The 17559-nt window shown below is 42.4% G+C and overlaps 1 protein-coding gene across 3 annotated transcripts in view; it reads right to left on the minus strand.

Moving 5' to 3' along the window:
- DNAJC11 (DnaJ heat shock protein family (Hsp40) member C11) overlaps positions 1–17559 on the minus strand; it is a 1614167-nt gene that overhangs the window by 1279770 nt on the left and 316838 nt on the right. For all 3 annotated transcript variants that reach the window (XM_044056434.1, XM_044056436.1, XM_044056435.1), the window contains one exon: positions 14725–14853. In XM_044056434.1, the coding sequence (XP_043912369.1) occupies positions 14725–14853 (129 nt within the window). The remainder of the gene's footprint in view (positions 1–14724; positions 14854–17559) is intronic.

Raw genomic sequence — 17559 nt, forward strand, 5'->3', positions numbered from 1 at the left:
TGTGACTGATCAATTTATTTTCTCTGTAGTTACTACAGCTCTGCACATCACCCTTATTCTTAAAAATCAGTACCAAAACACTTTTTCTCCATTCCTCAGGCATCCTCTCACTTTCCAAGATTTCATTAAACAATCTGGTTAAGAAACTCCACTGCCATTTCACCTAAACACCTCCATGCTTCCACAGGTATGTCATCTGGGGCAACAGCCTTTCTATTCTTCATTCTCTTCATAGCTATCCTTACTTCCTCTTTGCTAATCCATTGTACTTCATGATTCACTATCCCTACATCATCCAACCTTCTCTCCCTCTCATTCTCTTCATTCATCAACCCCTCAAAGTACTCTTTCCGTCTCCTCAACACACTCTGCTCGCTTGTGAGTATGTTTCCCTCATTATCATTTATCATCTTTTCCTGCTGTACATCTTTCCTAGCTCAGTCCCTCTGTCTAGCTACAGGTTCTTTTCTCCCTCCTTAGTGACCAACCTTTCATACAACTCTTCATATGCCTTATCCTTAGCCTTCGCCACCTCTCTCTTTGCCATGCAGCTCATCTCCTTATACTCCTGTCTACTTTCTTCATCTCTCTGACAATCCCACTTCTTCTTTGCCAACCTTTTTGTCTGTATACTCTCCTGTACTTCTTCATTCCACCACCATGTCTCCTTGTCGTCCTTCCTCTGTCCAGATGTGGTACCAAGCACCTTTCTAGCAGTCTCCCTTACTAGCTCTGCTGTAGTTACCCAGCTATTTGGTAACTCTTCACTGCCACCCAGTGCCTGTCTTAACTCATCCCTGAACTCCACCTCACAATTACCCTTTTTTAATTTCCACCATTTGATCCTTGGTGCTGCCCTCACACTCCTCCTCCTCTTCTTGATCACCAACTCACACTCCTCCTCCTCTTCTTGATCACCAACATCATCCTACAAACCACCATCCTATGCTGCCTAACTACACTTTCTCCGGTCACCACTTTACAGTCTGCAATCACCTTCAAACTGGCCTTCCTACATAAGATATAATCCACCTGTGTGCATCTTCCTCCACTCTTGTATGTCACCCTATGCTCCTCCCTCTTGTTAAAATATGTTTTCACCACAGCCATGTCCATCCTTTTGGCAAAATCCACTACCATCTGACCTTCTGCATTCCTTTGTTTAACACCATACCTACCAATCACTTCCTCATCCCCTCTGTTCCCTTCACCAACATGCCCATTCAAATCTGCTCCAATCATAACTCTCTCACCCTTGGGTACAGTCATCACCACTTCATCCAATTCACTCCAAAATATTTCTTTCTCATCCACTGCACACCCAACTTGTGGAGCATCTGCACCAACAACATTCATCATTACACCATCAATTTCCAGCTTCATAAACATCACTCTATCCAACCCTCTTTTTACCTCCAAAACACTCTTTGCACACTGTTCCTTCAGAATAACTCCTACGCCATTTCTCCTCCCATCCACACCATGATAAAACAATTTGAACCCGATACACCTAGCCTTACTCCCCTTCTATCTGGTCTTTTGCAAACACAATATACTAACCTTCCTTCTGTCCATATCAGCTATCTCTCTCCCTATACCAGTCATACTGCCAACATTCAAAGTTGCGACCCTCACTACCACAGTCCTAGCCTTTCTCCTCTCTTCCTGCCTTTGGCCATGCCTTCCGACTCTTCTCCTCCTTCAGCCAACAGTAGCCCAACTTCCGCCAGCACCCTGCTGGCTAACAGTACTGGTGGCGGTCGTTGTTAACCCAATAATATATATTAATATATATATATATATATATATATATACTATATATTAATATATATATATATATATATATATATATATATATATACACACACACACACACACTCTCACACACACACACAGATATATATATATATATATATATATATATATATATATATATATATATATATATATAAAATGGGCGTCGAGCTGGTACCTCGGCGTTTCGTAAAAATCTACTGCCAATCATTAGCAGACCGGAGTTCTGCTGTGGCGACCCCTTACTGGGAAAAAGCCGAAAGACAAACAAAGTACAGTTGTGTACCTACCATAAATGTAGATGTTCGAGTGTATTCACTGTTGCAGTCATTACATTTGGCTTACCCTGCTAGCAGGCTACCCGCAGTCGGCCTGAATTCCAAAGTCTAGGTCCGGCGTCGGTTGCTTTCACCTCCTCCCTGACGTCAGTGCACCAGGGGTATAAAAGATGCAGCTGATGCCATTTTCTTCAGTTTTTCTTGCTAGGCTAAAAATGTCTACAAAGGATGCATGCACCAAGTAACAAGTTTCCTTCGTCGACAAGCAAATACACCACATAGGTTGTATAGAATAGAGAAGTACAGATAAGGTGCAGCAAAGACAAGGGGGATGGAGGGTGGGTAACCTGGATTGCAACAGTGAATAAACTCGAACATCTACATTTATGGTAGGTACACAACTGTACTATGTACATCGTGTTTCACTGTTGCAGTCATTACAATTGGGTTGAATCCCAAAGCTAAGGTTCGGAGGCTGGAACTAAACAGAATTAGGAGCGGCTATGAAGCCCTGCAGGACTGCAGTGGCAAAGCCTGCCATGGATTTGGAGTAGAGTGGTAAGTGGTAGTGCTTTGTAAAAGTGTGCACTGAACTCCAGGTTGCAGCCTCTAAAATGTCTTTGGTTGGCACTCCTCTGAGGAAGGCTGCTGAAGTGGCTGCTGCTCTTGTTGAATGTGGCCTAATGCCCTTAGGCACTGATTTGCCATGTTGAGAATAGCATAAACGAATGCAGTGACCTATCCACTTTGAAATAGTCTGCTTTGAGATAGCCTTTCCTTGTGATCCTGCAGCATATGCGACCAGTAATTGCTCAGTCTTTCTGAAAGCTTTGGTTCTGTCCAAGTAGAAGTACAGCTGTCTGTGTATGTCCAAAAAATGCAGAAGTTTCTCACCCTTATTCTGTGGGCTTGGATAAAAGGTAGGCAAATGAATAGTTTGGTTGAGGGCCACACTGGACACTACCTTAGGCATAAATGTGGGGTTTGTCCTTAGAGAAACCCTATCTGGATGGAAAATAATAAAAGGTTCCACAGCCATGAGTGCCTGTAGCTCTGAGACTCGTCTTGCAGAGGTTACTGCTAGGAGCAGAGCTGTTTTCCATGATAAAAATTTTATATCTGCTGTAGTGGCTGGCTCAAAAGGAGGCAGAGTGAGTTTTTCCAAGACATAATTGAGTTCCCATGCAGGTACTGGTGAGCTCCTTGGAGGCCGTAAGTTTTTGGCTCCTCTGAGGTACTGCCTTAATAAAGGATGAGAAAAAATAGGTGGCTCTGTATTGTAATGAGCTGAAATGGCAGAGGCATGAATCTTAATTGATGAAAAGGATAGGCCTTTGTTCAGCATCTCAGTTAAGTATTGCAAAATCTGAGGGATATTTGGAACAATCATTTCAATTCCTTGTGCCTGGTTCCAAGCACAGAATCTATTCCATTTTTCTGCATAAGATTTTCTGGTACTAGGCCTCCTGGCCTCCAAGAGAACTTCCATCACCGCTTTAGAAAGAGGTGTGTTTTGAAAAGCTACATTATCTGCCACGCTGCCAGATTTAAGGTCCTGAGTTGGCTGTGCAGGATCTGATTGTTTTGTTGCTTCAGTAAGTGAGGAATTTGCGGTAATGTCCATGCTGGGCATTGAGTCAAGTTCCTTAGGAATGGGTACCAGTGCAGGCGGGGTCAGTCTGGGGCAATCCGTATCATTTTTGGCTTCTCTTGTCTGACATTTAGGAGTACCTTGGGGAGGAGAGGCAGTAGGGGAAAGTCATATACTGTTAAGTTCTTCCATCTGAAAGATAGAGCATCCACTTTCCATGCTTGCAAGTCCTTGTGCAGAATCTCTGTAGTTGGCAGTTGTGAGGGGAGGCAAATAGATCTATGTCCGGGCATCCCCAATTCCTTGTTATCATGTTGAAGACTTGTGGATCTAATTTCCACTCGTGGGGATCCATGAGGTTTCTGCTTAGTTCGTCTGCCAGAGTATTTATCTTTCCTGGCAGGAATTGTGCTTGCAGATGTACTTGGTAAGTCAATGCTGTGTCCCACAAAGTCATGGCTAGTCTGCAAAGAGGGTAGAAACGTGCACCTCCCTGCTTGTTTATGTACCACATAACTGTAGTATTGTCCGTCTTTATCAGTAGTTGTCCTGGATGAAGATGATCCTTGAAGGCTGTCAGGGAATTTTGAACAGCTAGCATCTCTTTTTGATTGATATGTAGATGCATTTGGATTGCGGACCCTGAGCCCTGAATACATCTTCCTGCCATGTGGGCCCCCCAGGCATAATCTGATGCATTTGTTGTCAATGTTTGCCTGGCTGGGGGTAAAGTGAATGGCTGCCCCTTGTTGTGGTGACAGGCCTTTTCTCACCATCGAAACTTCTGTTGCAGGCAGGGAATGAGTGCAATTATTGTTTCCAGGCTGTGGCAATGTTGAGTCCAAACGCTTTTTAGATGCCATTGTAGTTTCCTCATATGCAGTCTTGCATATGGAATTAGCAGAATGCAGGATGCCATGAAGCCCAAAGCCTGCATAATTTTTCTTGCAGTTAACTGGGTGTTTGTTGCCAACATTTTGAAATAAGTAGTCAGTTGCCTTTGTTTGTCTGGCGTGAGACAAGCCATCTGGGCAGTTGTATTTAAGCTTGCACCCAGGAATATTCTCTCTTGAGAGGGTACAAGTTTTGATTTCTTTTTGTTTACTGTGTACCCTAGGCATGTTAATAATCTTTTTACAAACGCAAGATGCTGCAGTAGTATGTCTTTGTTCTCTGCTTGAATAAGGCAGTCGTCCAAGTAAGGATATACTTGTATTCCTCTTTGTCTGCAAAATGCAATTACTGGTGCCAGGCATTTTGTGAAGACCCTGGGTGCAGTAGATAAGCCAAAGGGCTGTGCAGAGAATTGGTAGTGCATTGAGCCAGCTATGAATCTGAGGTATCTTCTGCATGACTGTCTGACTGGGACATACATGTATGCCTCTTTTAGGTCTAAAGTTACAAGCCAGGCCTTCTTGCCCAGCATGGGCAGAAGCTGCTACACAGTCAACATTTTGAATTTTGGAATATCCAGTTATGTGTTTAGAATAGATAGGTCCAGTACTGGCCTCCAGGCTTTGTCCTTTCTGGGCACCAAGAAAAGTCTTGAATAAAATCCTTGTCCCTGCTCTTGCTGTGGTATTTGCTGAATGGCCCTCATGTCCATGAGGGATGAAACTTGCTTTTGTGCCTCTGCCCATTGATGTTTTGGCAGGTCTGGCATACAGTTTGCCCTTGGCAGGGTGTGAAAGTGGAACCTGTAACCTTGTGACACTATGTTCAAGACCCATTTGTCCTGGGTGATTAGGTGCCAATTTTGAGAAAAAAGTGCTAGTTTTCCCCCTAAAGGAGCTGCCAGAAGATAAGTGCTTGGCACTGGCAGGGGGAAGTCATTGGACTGCTTTCTGTATGGCTGTGATTTGTCTTCTCCGCTTTTGGAGGTAGAAGCACCCCATTGTTTAGACCTGTATGAGCCTTGTGGCTGGGATCTGCCTCTAGGGTGTATGTATCTGCCTCTTTGTGGCCTGTCTGACACTGGAAAGGACCAATTCTTTGTAGGCCAGTGTCTGCTAAATCTTGGAGGCAGTACCTGTAAGAAATCCTTGACTGTTTGCATAGATTTGGCTTTGTCCTCCCATTTTCAACACCTCTTCTGCTTTAACACCAAACAAGGTATCATGCTGTAATGGAGCATCTGATAATTTTGCTTTAACATGATCAGGCAGATTCTGTTCCTTTAACCAAGCATGCCTCTTAATGACACAACCCGTAACAGCGGCTCTGCAGGAGGCTTCCAAAGAATCAAAACCACATTGTAAAGTATGCTTTCTAACTTGTTCAGCTGCATGCAATAAATCCTGCATTTCTTTATTTTCTGCACATTCAGAATTTGGCAACATTTTCTGTTTAAGCAGTGACATAATGTATTGCTGATATTTAAGCATATGAAACTGACAATTTAAAGCCCTTATAGCCAAGGTAGCAGAAGTGTAAATATTTTTCCCCATCTGTCCAGTGCCCTGGAATCTTTGTCAGAGGGGGTAGGGTTTTTTGCAGTGGAAGCCTTGACCCCCTTGGGACCCTGAGAGATAGTTTCTGGGTCAGCAGCAGGGTTTTTAAAAATAAATTTGTGGGAGTCTGGAACCCTGTAGTATCTGTCTGGCTTAACAGGAGCTGGAGGGTAAGGATTCAGGAGTTAGGAGTCAGACTGGACTATGAAAATATATCATCTACAATGTCTAGCACAGGTGGAACAGCAAGGGACCTGTGCTGAGGCAGTAAAAGAAAGTCTCTGAGCCTTTTCTTAGATTCTGAATAATCTTGGCTCTCCCAGTGGAAATGCTCCCTTCATGGTATGCAGTGTTTCCCCACAAGAATAATCCTCAGGAGGAGAAGCTGAATGGATAGATTCTTCAGCATCAGAATCCTCATAAGGAGGAAGAGAGTATTCCTGATCAGAAGAGGAATCAGATGAAATGGAAACCTGATCTGAAGATTCATATTCTATCTCTTGCCTAGGCCTCTTGTCAGGAGGGGGATGAGAACCCCTGATCAAAGTAATCAGGTCTTCGGCCATTTTGAGCATCTGTTTTTTAGGCATGGAGGCCTGTCCATGGGGCTGTTGTACTTGTTTCTTTGTCTTTAAAGCTGCTTTAGTCTTTGTCTTTGAAGCTGAAGTTGTTTTAACAAATAATTGTGTAGGCCTGAAAACGCCCTCAGAAGCTGATGCCTGCTCAGCGGCTCTGGACCCATCTGAGGGAATGGTTTCCGAAGGTCCAATACCTTGAGTTTCTGTAGGCCTAGTTAACTCCACGTGGGAGTCGGTATCGGCCTGTGGCTCTAAAGTAGCGGTTGTCAGAGGCTGTGGAAACGCCTCACTGAGAACCGGCGACTAGCCTAGAAGAAGCCTTGTCGTCGGTTTTGGACCTCGGATGCCTGTCCTTTTCTTTTTCTTTGCGTTTTTTGTAAACTCCAGTAGTCGGCTGTTCCGAAAGTATTATATAATTAAATCTTCTGCCAAAATAATGAAATGCAAAATCGTACCGACGCTTAATAGTGCGTTGGTTAAATCTAGCACAAAACCGACAACTAGCAATGTCGTGGTAAGGGCCTAGGCAAGGAATGCAGTAAGAATGAAAATCCTTATGAGGTATTTGCTTCCCACAAGAAATACAATTATTAACTTTTTCTAACATCGGTCTGGAACAAGAAAAAAGTTTCCCCAACGGGGTACTTAGCTTTTAATGAAGACTTTGGATCTGAAATTTGAACTTGAAAATCTCAGGAGTTGGCCGACCGGCACTTGCGAACTGCTTTTGCTTCGGGCACTGAGCGGCAAGAAAGACTGAAGAAAATGGCGCCGGCTGCATCTTTTATACCCCTGGCTCACTGACGTCAGGGAGGAGGCGACAGCAAACGACGCCGGACCTAGACTTTGGAATTCAGCCGACTGCGGGTAGCCTGCCAGCAGGATAACCCAACTGTAATGACTGCAACAGTGAAACACGATGAACATCAACAACACACACACACACACATATATATATATATATATATATATATATATATATATTTATACACATACACACACCCATATATATATATATATATATATATATATATATATATATATATATATATACACACACACACACACACACACACACACACATATATATATATATATATATATATAGACACACACACATATATATATATTTATTACTGTTTCTGCATTTTAGACACACACACGCACATATATATATATATTTATTACTGTTTCTGCATTTTCTGTGTGTTTTCTATCTAAAAACAAAAAAACAAAAAATAATCCTTGTTTTCCCGCCTCTCCTCGACTAGTTTAGACCAGTTTACAGGCTTTGCTGTATTCTGGGCTGTGGTGTAGTTCCTGTGTTGTCCATTACCTTACTTGGATAGAAGGAAGTTTCTTTGCTCACCAGTGGGAGTGGGGAGCCTTGAGCAGCCTACCTGTCCCTGTAGGAAGTGACCTCAGCACAAGAGCTGTAGTAATTGGTTGTTTTGGACCATTTCTAGCTCTTTTGAAGTTCCCTGTTTAAAATCCGCCTCTGGGCGTTTTTTCTGGCTATACTACTCAGACAAGCTCCTCGTGATCCTGCAGAGTGGTCCTAGCTACAGAGAACTCAGAAAAGCGACTACTTTCTTGATTTAAGTATCTATGCTGTTTTTTTATTTGAAATACCTTCTCTAGCTTACCCTAAACAAGCTTAAACTGTTTTTTTAGCGGTTTGCTGCATTATTTAATATCTGCACTTAAAGTTACATTTTAGTCGAAATTGGTCAAAAGTTTGTTTGTTTAATTTAACTTTTGAGGCTGCCCACTAAAGTGTGCTAGCCTGTGTAACTGATTTATTACTGTTTCTGCAATTTCTGTGTGTTTTCTATCTAAAAAACAAAAAAATAATCCTTGTTTTCCCGCCTCTCCTCGACTAGTTTAGACCAGTTTACAGGCTTTGCTGTATTCTGGGCTGTGGTGTAGTTCCTGTGTTGTCCATTACCTTACTTGGATAGAGGGAAGTTTCTTTGCTCACCAGTGGGAGTGGGGAGCCTTGAGCAGCCTACCTGTCCCTGTAGGAAGTGACCTCATCACAAGAGCTGTAGTAATTGGTAGTTTTGGACCATTTATAGCTCTTTTGAAGTTCCCTGTTTAAAATCCGCGTTTGCACGGCTTTGCGCGGTTGTGCGCATAGCGCAGCGCCGGTTAAACATGGTTAAACTTATTCTGGCTCCGCCAAGTCTGCTCTTCAAATGTTCCCTTAAGGAAGCTCTACTCTTAGTATAATCAGACTACTCGCTATATTATAAGCCTAGCACTTGTTCTCAAAACTTCTCTACTAAGTAAGCACTACATCCACCTACCACCCCTGTGAATATCCACTTCCCTTAAAGTCACAGCACTCCCTTATACTGTTCTAGCATGTCGAGTGGTAGATTACTGGCGTCCTCTCCAGTTCAGCTAGTTAATCTGAGTATCTTGAGACAATGCTACAATTGTCTCATGTACACAGACAACCCTCTCCTCCTCCCAACAAACACAAATACATGTGAGAAATGCAACTATATAGCCAAACTGGAGGCTGAACTCTCTCAACTCAGGGCTGGCATGACCAGACAGGAGGAGATGGTAACCGCACACACAACAAACCCAGTCCCACACAGACCTACCACAACTGCAAACCAAACACATAAAAACACAAAGATATACTCGGAGGCTCTAATAAAAAACTTACCAAAACAACAGAGGCTCCCAAAGTAGACATCCAAAAATCCACCACCTCAAAACAAAACACATGCAACACATACTTCAATAAATCAGTGTGTCAATCAATCACAGCCCTTAAGGCCAAACACCATGCCTGATACACTAGTAATAGGTAACTCTATAGTCAGACACACTGATGTCCCGCTTACCAGGCTGAACAAGGAGAGGGTGACTGTGAGCTGCCTATCGGGAGCTAGTATCCGCCACATAACACACGCACTCAGGTCACTCCAAAGCAAGTACAAATATGACTCCGTCATTGTCCATGCTGGCGTGAATGACCTGAGAACTACCTCCCTGGACTACATGAAAAGAGACATAGAGGAGCTCTCTGATTATGTAGCCCAGGCTGGTATGACCCTGAAGCTGAGCAGCATCTTGCCCTCACCAAGAATGATGCCACAATACAAAGACAAGATGATCAGCTTTAATAATTGGCTCAAGTGCTGGTGTCATTCTAAGGGGATCCAATGTCTGTCTGCTTGGGATGACATGTTGGGCAAGCCACGCTGCTTCGCAAGGGACGGCTTGCACCTGTCACCAGTGGGCTTCCGGATATTGGCTAAGGCTCTTGCCACCCCTATAGTGCCTTTTTTAGGCAAGGCTCAAAAGACAAACCCACCTCCTTAGAAGACAAAAATGGAAAAAAAACTAAGGGTAATGCTGCTCAACGCCAGAAGTCTAAATCTCAAGATGCAGGCACTCGATGCACTCCTCAGTATGGAGAACATCGATGTCTGTGCAGTAACTGAAACATGGTTCAAGGCTCCTGAGAGCACCCCAGCGCTACCAGGCTATACCTCGTATCATGCTTTTCGGCCCCAAAACCCGGGCCGAACCACAAAGGGAGGGGGAGTGTCCATATTCATCAAGGACACTCACACCTCCAGGTTAGTAGCAACACATGAAGCATCGGAGACCATACAGGTGCAACTAACCATAGGCAAAACTGCTATACAACTGGTAGCATGTTACAGACCACCCTCCCAATCTCAGGAACCCCACTCTGCCTTCCTGAAGACATTGGAGGATATGACTGTATCACAAAATACCATCATACTGGGAGACTTCAACTACCCTAACATAGATTGGGTACATTATTCCAGCCCTAACACCCTAGCCCAAAGGTTCCTGGAATTCATAAATTCAAATGCACTGGAACAACTAGTCACCTCTCCCACTAGGGGAGATGATATACTAGACCTGATCATCACAAACATGGGGACAAAATGCTCCACACCGGAGGTATACCCCTCACTAGTGAGATCTGACCACAAACTAATCACCCTGGATATACATATCCCACCTCCACCCCCAGCACAAAAGACCAAAGTGAAAAACTTCTCAAAAGCAGACTTCACTCTTCTTAAGACTGAGATGGTATCCTTTAAGCCCACTGGGCCAGTGGATACCACATCCCACAATGCTGAATCCTTCACAAATGCTTTCTATGGACATCTCCAAGAATGCATGGATCATGCAATCCCAATTAAATCCAAGACCCTCTCCACCAAAGGCAAGCGTCCTGTCTGGTGGACCTCAGCCATTAACAAATTGTATAACAAAAGAAGGAAGCTACTGCACGACAGAGCAAAATCCCATAAAGGGAAGACATCTCTGATCAACACTAGCAGAAAACTACGTTCTCTCATAAAAACATCCAAGGCCAACTTTGAGAGAAAAATCGCTAAGGACACTAAAGATAACCACAAAGTCTTCTTCAGCTATGTTAGAAACCTGGGCGGAAACCCTCAGATATGCTCAGAGTTAGTTCACAACAAAAAAAAATACACTGAACCCACAGATATTGTCAACATTCTGGCTGACAGGTTCAGTGCAAATTTCTCCCCTCCCTCACCCCCAAAAGAAGAAATACATATCCCAGCTGAATGTAATCTCCCTGTCATCTCAGATGTCCAGGTGAGAGCCGCCCTCAGCAAAGCTAAAATCACAGCATCAACGGGACCCGACGGTATCCTGGGTTGCGTGCTACGTGAACTCCAAGAGGATCTAAACCCGCACATAAAAATGCTATTTAACCTTAGCCTTACTACAGGATAAGTACCTGAACACTGGCGTACAGCAACAGTGGTCCCACTCCACAAAGGGGGTACCTCTACAGACCCTGGGAACTACCGCCCCATAAGCTTAACCAGCCTGATCTGCAAAGCTATAGAAAGAATCATTATGGAACTCATAAATAGAGACATTGGGGACCTACAGACACTTGACCCCACCCAGTTCGGCTTTGTAAAGGGCAGATCCTGCCTTTTAAACCTGGTTGACTTTTTCAAAACCGTCACTAGAGCCATTGATGAAGGCAAAGCAGTCCATACAGCCTACCTGGACTTGGCTAAGGCCTTCGACACAATACCCCACTCAGGCAACATAGATAAGCTCAACAGCTTAAATGTAAACCCTTATGTCACTAGATGGGTTGCAAACTGGCTAAAGGACAGAACCCATAAAGTTAAAATCGCTGGAGCAATGTCAGACTCAAAGCCAGTCACAAGTGGTGTCCCACAGGGATCTGTCCTGGAACCCCTCTTGTTCGGCATTTATTTCTCAGATGTTAAAGCAAACATGGGAGTGTTGTGGCTGACAAAGTTCGCAGATGACTGCAAACTAGGCGCCATAGTCGATACACCAGCGGACACATACATCCTACAAAAAGGCCTCACAGAAACGGATAACTGGTGCCGGAGTCATGGCCTTAAACTAAATGCCAAAAAATGTATAGTCATCCCCTTTGGGAAAAACAAAGTACCCACAAATTATCACATAGACAGCAACCCACTGAGTACGGAAAAAGTAATCAGAGACCTAGGACCCAAGTCGACAGCGACCTCTCATTTGACACCCACGTTGCCAAAGTGGTTAGAAAGACATTCTACCTTGCACACCTTATCATGAAGGGATTCACATCCAGATCCAAGGATGTCATTGTACCCCTATACTCCTCCCTCATCAGACCCATGATTGAGTACAATACCCCATTTGGTATGTACCTCACCCAGCATTTGCAACAGCTGGAGAGACCACAAAAGTACCTCACCAAGAGGATCAAGGGTCTCCAAGATATGTCTTATTCTGCCAGACTAAAGAAACTCCAGCTCTATTCAGTAGCATACCGCCTGCTCAGAGGTGATCTGTGCCTGACGTACAAGGCCATGTCCAGTCAGGAACTGATGGACATGCTCCACCTCAAAAAATACAAATCCATCAGAACCACGAGAGCTAAAGAGTTAAACCTTGGCACAAGAATGAATAGGACATGCTGGAGGGATAGATTCATAACCCAGAGGCTTTCCATGCTCTGGAACAGAATCCCAGTTCATGTTAGGCAGAGTCCCTCACTAACTCTCTTCAAGAGAAATCTTGATGAGTGGATGGGAGATCGTAAGTTTACCCCAGGGGTCACCTCTGTGTCACTACTAGACAGGGGCACAGTAAACTAATTCTATTATATAAGGGGACCGTCACTGTGTCACTATTAGACAGAGGCACAGTATTCTAAATCTATTCTGTACATTTTTGTACCATTTCATGGGGTGGCAAAAGCCACATCACTATGGCTAGGCTTACAAATGCCCCAGGGCAGATAGCCTAGTACTAAACTATGAAACTATATATATTATATAGACACACAGACACACACACACACATTATATATATATATATATATATATATATACATACATATATATATATACACACACACATACATACACACATACACCATATAAAAACACACACATAACATCTCCACAAACACATGTTTTTAGCATATCTTTGTGTCTGTAAATATGTTTTATTTCTTATGTGAGCCTATTCAACCGGGCTGTGACTGCAAATGGTCCACTGAGATTGGTGCACTACCCCAGTAAACATATATATATATATAAATAAATAAAAATAACATGCTAATAAATCAGAAGTTGAAGAAGTGGCAACTGTTGACACAACACATCAACCACATGTAGAAAATGAGAAAAAGGGGGTTGATGACAATGATGATGATGATTTCTCAGTTAACATGGGAATGCTTAGGGGTCCCATGATATCAGGTGGGCTAGAGACAACTGCTGTGGATAATAAAGCCTAGTGTACCTGGTTCAATTCACTAGGTTCATAGGTGTTTACTAGCCTTTTTTAGCCTATCCATGCATCTCCAATCTCTGACGAGTTCTGATACCCTTGATAGGTGTAAGCATGGGCCTGGGAGATGAACCATTTACAGGTTACCTGTTTGCATCAGAGACTACACGCTAAGGTGTTTAGAAAATGGCTGACAGATGATAAAACGGGGCAACAAGTTTAAATGCATTTATTAAGACCACAGCTATCTGTACAGGCATGCTGAGCAGCAAGATGGGTAGGTTGCAGTTTAAGTGCTATATTAACCTTTTTTTTTGCCCTGTTTCTCCCTCCAACCATTAAGCCCTCTCTCCCGCCACTTACGTGGTCCATTCATTCATTTGGGTAAAGGTTTCTATAGCCTATTTCCTTCCCCTGGAAGTGATGGTCAAGCCAGCTAAAGTGGTATCATCACCTACCTGGCACTTTTCCTTATGGATCCAACAACCCTTGTGTATGTCATAGTTATCCAAAAGAGTGATGTGCAAGTCAGCTGCTACTATGTACGTATAAGCTTATGTGTGTGTGTGATTAATTGGCCCTGACCTCTTAAAGACAGCAATTCCACATAATTCCAGGTATTGACTGGTAAAGCTACTATATGGTAAGTGTGCTCATACACATACCTCTGCAGCCACTCCTGGAATTAAGGTGAAACAGCTTATCAGTGTTATTCCTCTCCTCCCACTCCAGCTCAAACAGGTGACTTGAGCCACTAATTTAAGTAACAGCTGGGTCGTAGTCACAGCTTAATTCCTCATAACCCAGAAAGATGGATAAATGTACTTACAGTATGTGCAAGAGTACAGAAGAGTGATGCAAAAAAGTGAAAGATACAGCAAGGACATCAACCAATCACAACATATAACTATATAGCTAACAAGAGTGAAGCTTAACAATATAAATCTTCCCCTACTACACATGTATATCTATCAGGATGAAAATGTCTACCTCCAACATCTCCATATGAAGAGGCATCTTCAAAATTTTACTGCTTCTCTTTCTTCTTCCTTTCTATGGTGCACTCTACTTCACATATACAAAAAAGTTCTTATCACCCACCAGTTATACTGCTTAAGCAATCACAACATTTCTGACACTGGTTATTTCAACATTACATAACTAAAGGAAAAACTGTCAAAAGACAAACAAATCATTTAAAAATTTTAGTATGCATACTTTACCTCAATTGACTGGGATATGTGCATTTTATTAATTTCAATTTGGGGGATGCCATTTCCGGGCACATCTTCATAGTCTTCATCGTAACGATCAAACAGATCTGTGGCATCAATACCAACACTGATTATTCCCTAGGAATAAGATATTCAAAATTACATTTTAACAGACGAAAAGGAAGTTATGCATGAACAAGCAATACAGGAATACAAAGTGTGTGCTAAATCTATGTACCTCTTCAAAAAATTATAGTTTAAGTCACTTTAAAACAGCAATTGAAAACACTACCTTGCCTAACTCAAAAATTACATTTGAAGAGCCAGAAATGATCATTCCTTTACTGCACTTTGTTAATTGGACAAGAGACCTAGGAAGCCAAAGGTCTTTTGTAGTGACAAACCAGGGAGAAAGATACTATACCAAAATACATGCACACAAAGCAGTAATGCACAATCAGTACATAACATGATATGGATGATTCAGAAGCTTACCTATGGCTTTGGCTTGTAGGATCTGTACCAGTTCTGTAACCTAGTTCAAAAAATGCAGATCATTAATTTCAGAGCTGGCTCCAAGGTGCAGAAGGATGAAGTCCTACTGGGACCAAGGTAACTGGGGTTCTATAACCTACCGGATACTTTAAGACTCAGGCAGAAGACAGGGTTGTGCACACCTGAGAATGTTGAGATTTATCTGATGGAGACTAAGGAAACTAACCTTCTGGTTTGAGGAAAGAGATTGGGTTTGTTTACTGATGACGCCCCTGCAGGAAGTAATAGACTGCCTACTGCTGATAACCAACTACTTGTCTCACCCTTCCTTGTAAAACCAAGAATGTGCGGGGCACAGGGCAAAAAGAAAACCTCAAGATAGCCCTGATGGTTGCCCTTAGCTAACATTTGCCTTCAGTGAGGAACAAATGTGTCATTTGCCACCAGGGAGCAAAAAATGGAAAAGAAAAAATGCATATTACATATTCCAGAGTAAAAGCCAGAAGCCAAGGGGAAAATTTAAAAGAAAAAAACAAAAAAAAACCCACAGGACTGGAAAACGCTTAATTAATATTAATGGTATTGAATATAAAATCAGAGGACTCTACATTACCTACTGCAGTGTCTTCTGCACAACATGAGGACTTCCCAACTAAACTGTAGGATGTAGACATCAAAGTTTTCATAAATCTGGCACAGTGAAGTTTCTGCTTCTGTCTCCACAAGGTGGAGGAATGCATTCATTGCCTTACATAGATAAAAGTGTTCATAGCCTAGCCAATTATCCCTTGTGAGACTCAAACCCTGCACCTTGTGTTTGTAAGGCAAACACCTTTACCATTAGGCCACCCTCCCAACAATTTCTGTCACATATTATAAGTGCATCATGGAATATAGTGGTCAAGTCCTGAAATGCATTTTTTTTTGCATTGCTCTCCCAATATTTGGGTATTTTTTTTAATAAATAACTTTGCAAACTTTTTATTAAACCATAACCCACAAAAATTTATGGAATCCCAATTATTTCAAGACAGATAGTGTAGGATGCAGCTAGAGACTTTAATGGACGTGCCCCACACACGCGCAAGATCCCCCCCCCCATGCTAACCCTACCTTGAACACAAAGGTGTAGAGAAGGGATAACAGAAAATATATTATTATGAAGTATACAATAAGCATGCAGTACAAAGATAAAAAGAAGAAATGGGAAGAAAATTTGTAACTGTGCTGTAGGCACCATATGCAGTAGTGCAAAAGGTAATGTTCCATCTGTGATGGAATACTGTAAGAAAGACATATATCAACCACTTATAACATTTATGTTTTCTTTAAAAAAATCACTTTTTAATAATGATTTTCATAGTGATAGTTGAATTTAAATGAGATAAATCCAGCCTCTGCATCTTGATTTGTTGCTGTACATTTTAGGGAAAAACTATGAAATGAGTCTTTCAAATATGTATATAAATGACTTCAAAGCGTGGGTGTGCGCACGTGTGACTATGCTATGAAAAGCTATTGTAAGCAAAATAAGTTGGCATTTGATATTTTTGCAACATACCGTTATCCAAAATAAACTGACTGCAAATGGTTCTTTGGAGAGCGATTTATTTCTTTATTCTTCCTTTCGTTATTACAAGTACCCAGTCTGCTGGCAAACAGAACCTCATCCTAAACTCAGTCATGCCAACCTGTACAGAAACAATTTAGACTGTGCGGCCCTAGCAGTATCAGAACAGTCGAACAACAGCTGGCCATGTGGGAGCATTCTCTGGAAGCTTCTGATAGTATTAACCACTTTCAACTTGAGTCGACTCAGGGAAGGAGGAAAGCATTTATACAACCTGAGAACTTGTGGACTTTAGCAGAGTTCTGGTTCCTTTCTTCAAGGTCGTGGATTATTCTTTGCTTGTCTTTGGTTTTTTGTGCATTACTTCATTTATACAACCTGGTTAACTGGGGGGGGACTGGAATATGAACAGGTGAGACAATTATTTGAGAGCTTAAAATTCCAACATAGCATAGAAGAATACTCTCTTGTCAATCCTGTGCAGGGGTTTAAGCACTCTGATGGTAAGGTGACAAAAATGTTGTCTCTGGGTCCTGTGCAGGACTGAAGAAACAGAGAAGTCAGGTTAAGAATGCCTGGTCAGGCTCTCACTTCACTCAGTGAAGGACTTGCAAAGTGAAAATGCTTTCTTGGGAGCTGCAACAGCATAATCTAGGAGCTTCGAGTTTACCTAAATAGCACACTTTGGTGACTGGCATCTTATGGGTAATGAACCATGACCCTCTCCTCCTCTCCTAGAAACACATTCAGGTAATCCTGGTGAGGAAAAAAATACTTTT

Source organism: Protopterus annectens, chromosome 14.part0 (genome assembly GCF_019279795.1).
Source record: "Protopterus annectens isolate FY-2018-M chromosome 14.part0, PAN1.0, whole genome shotgun sequence".
Lineage (NCBI taxonomy): Eukaryota > Metazoa > Chordata > Ceratodontiformes > Protopteridae > Protopterus > Protopterus annectens.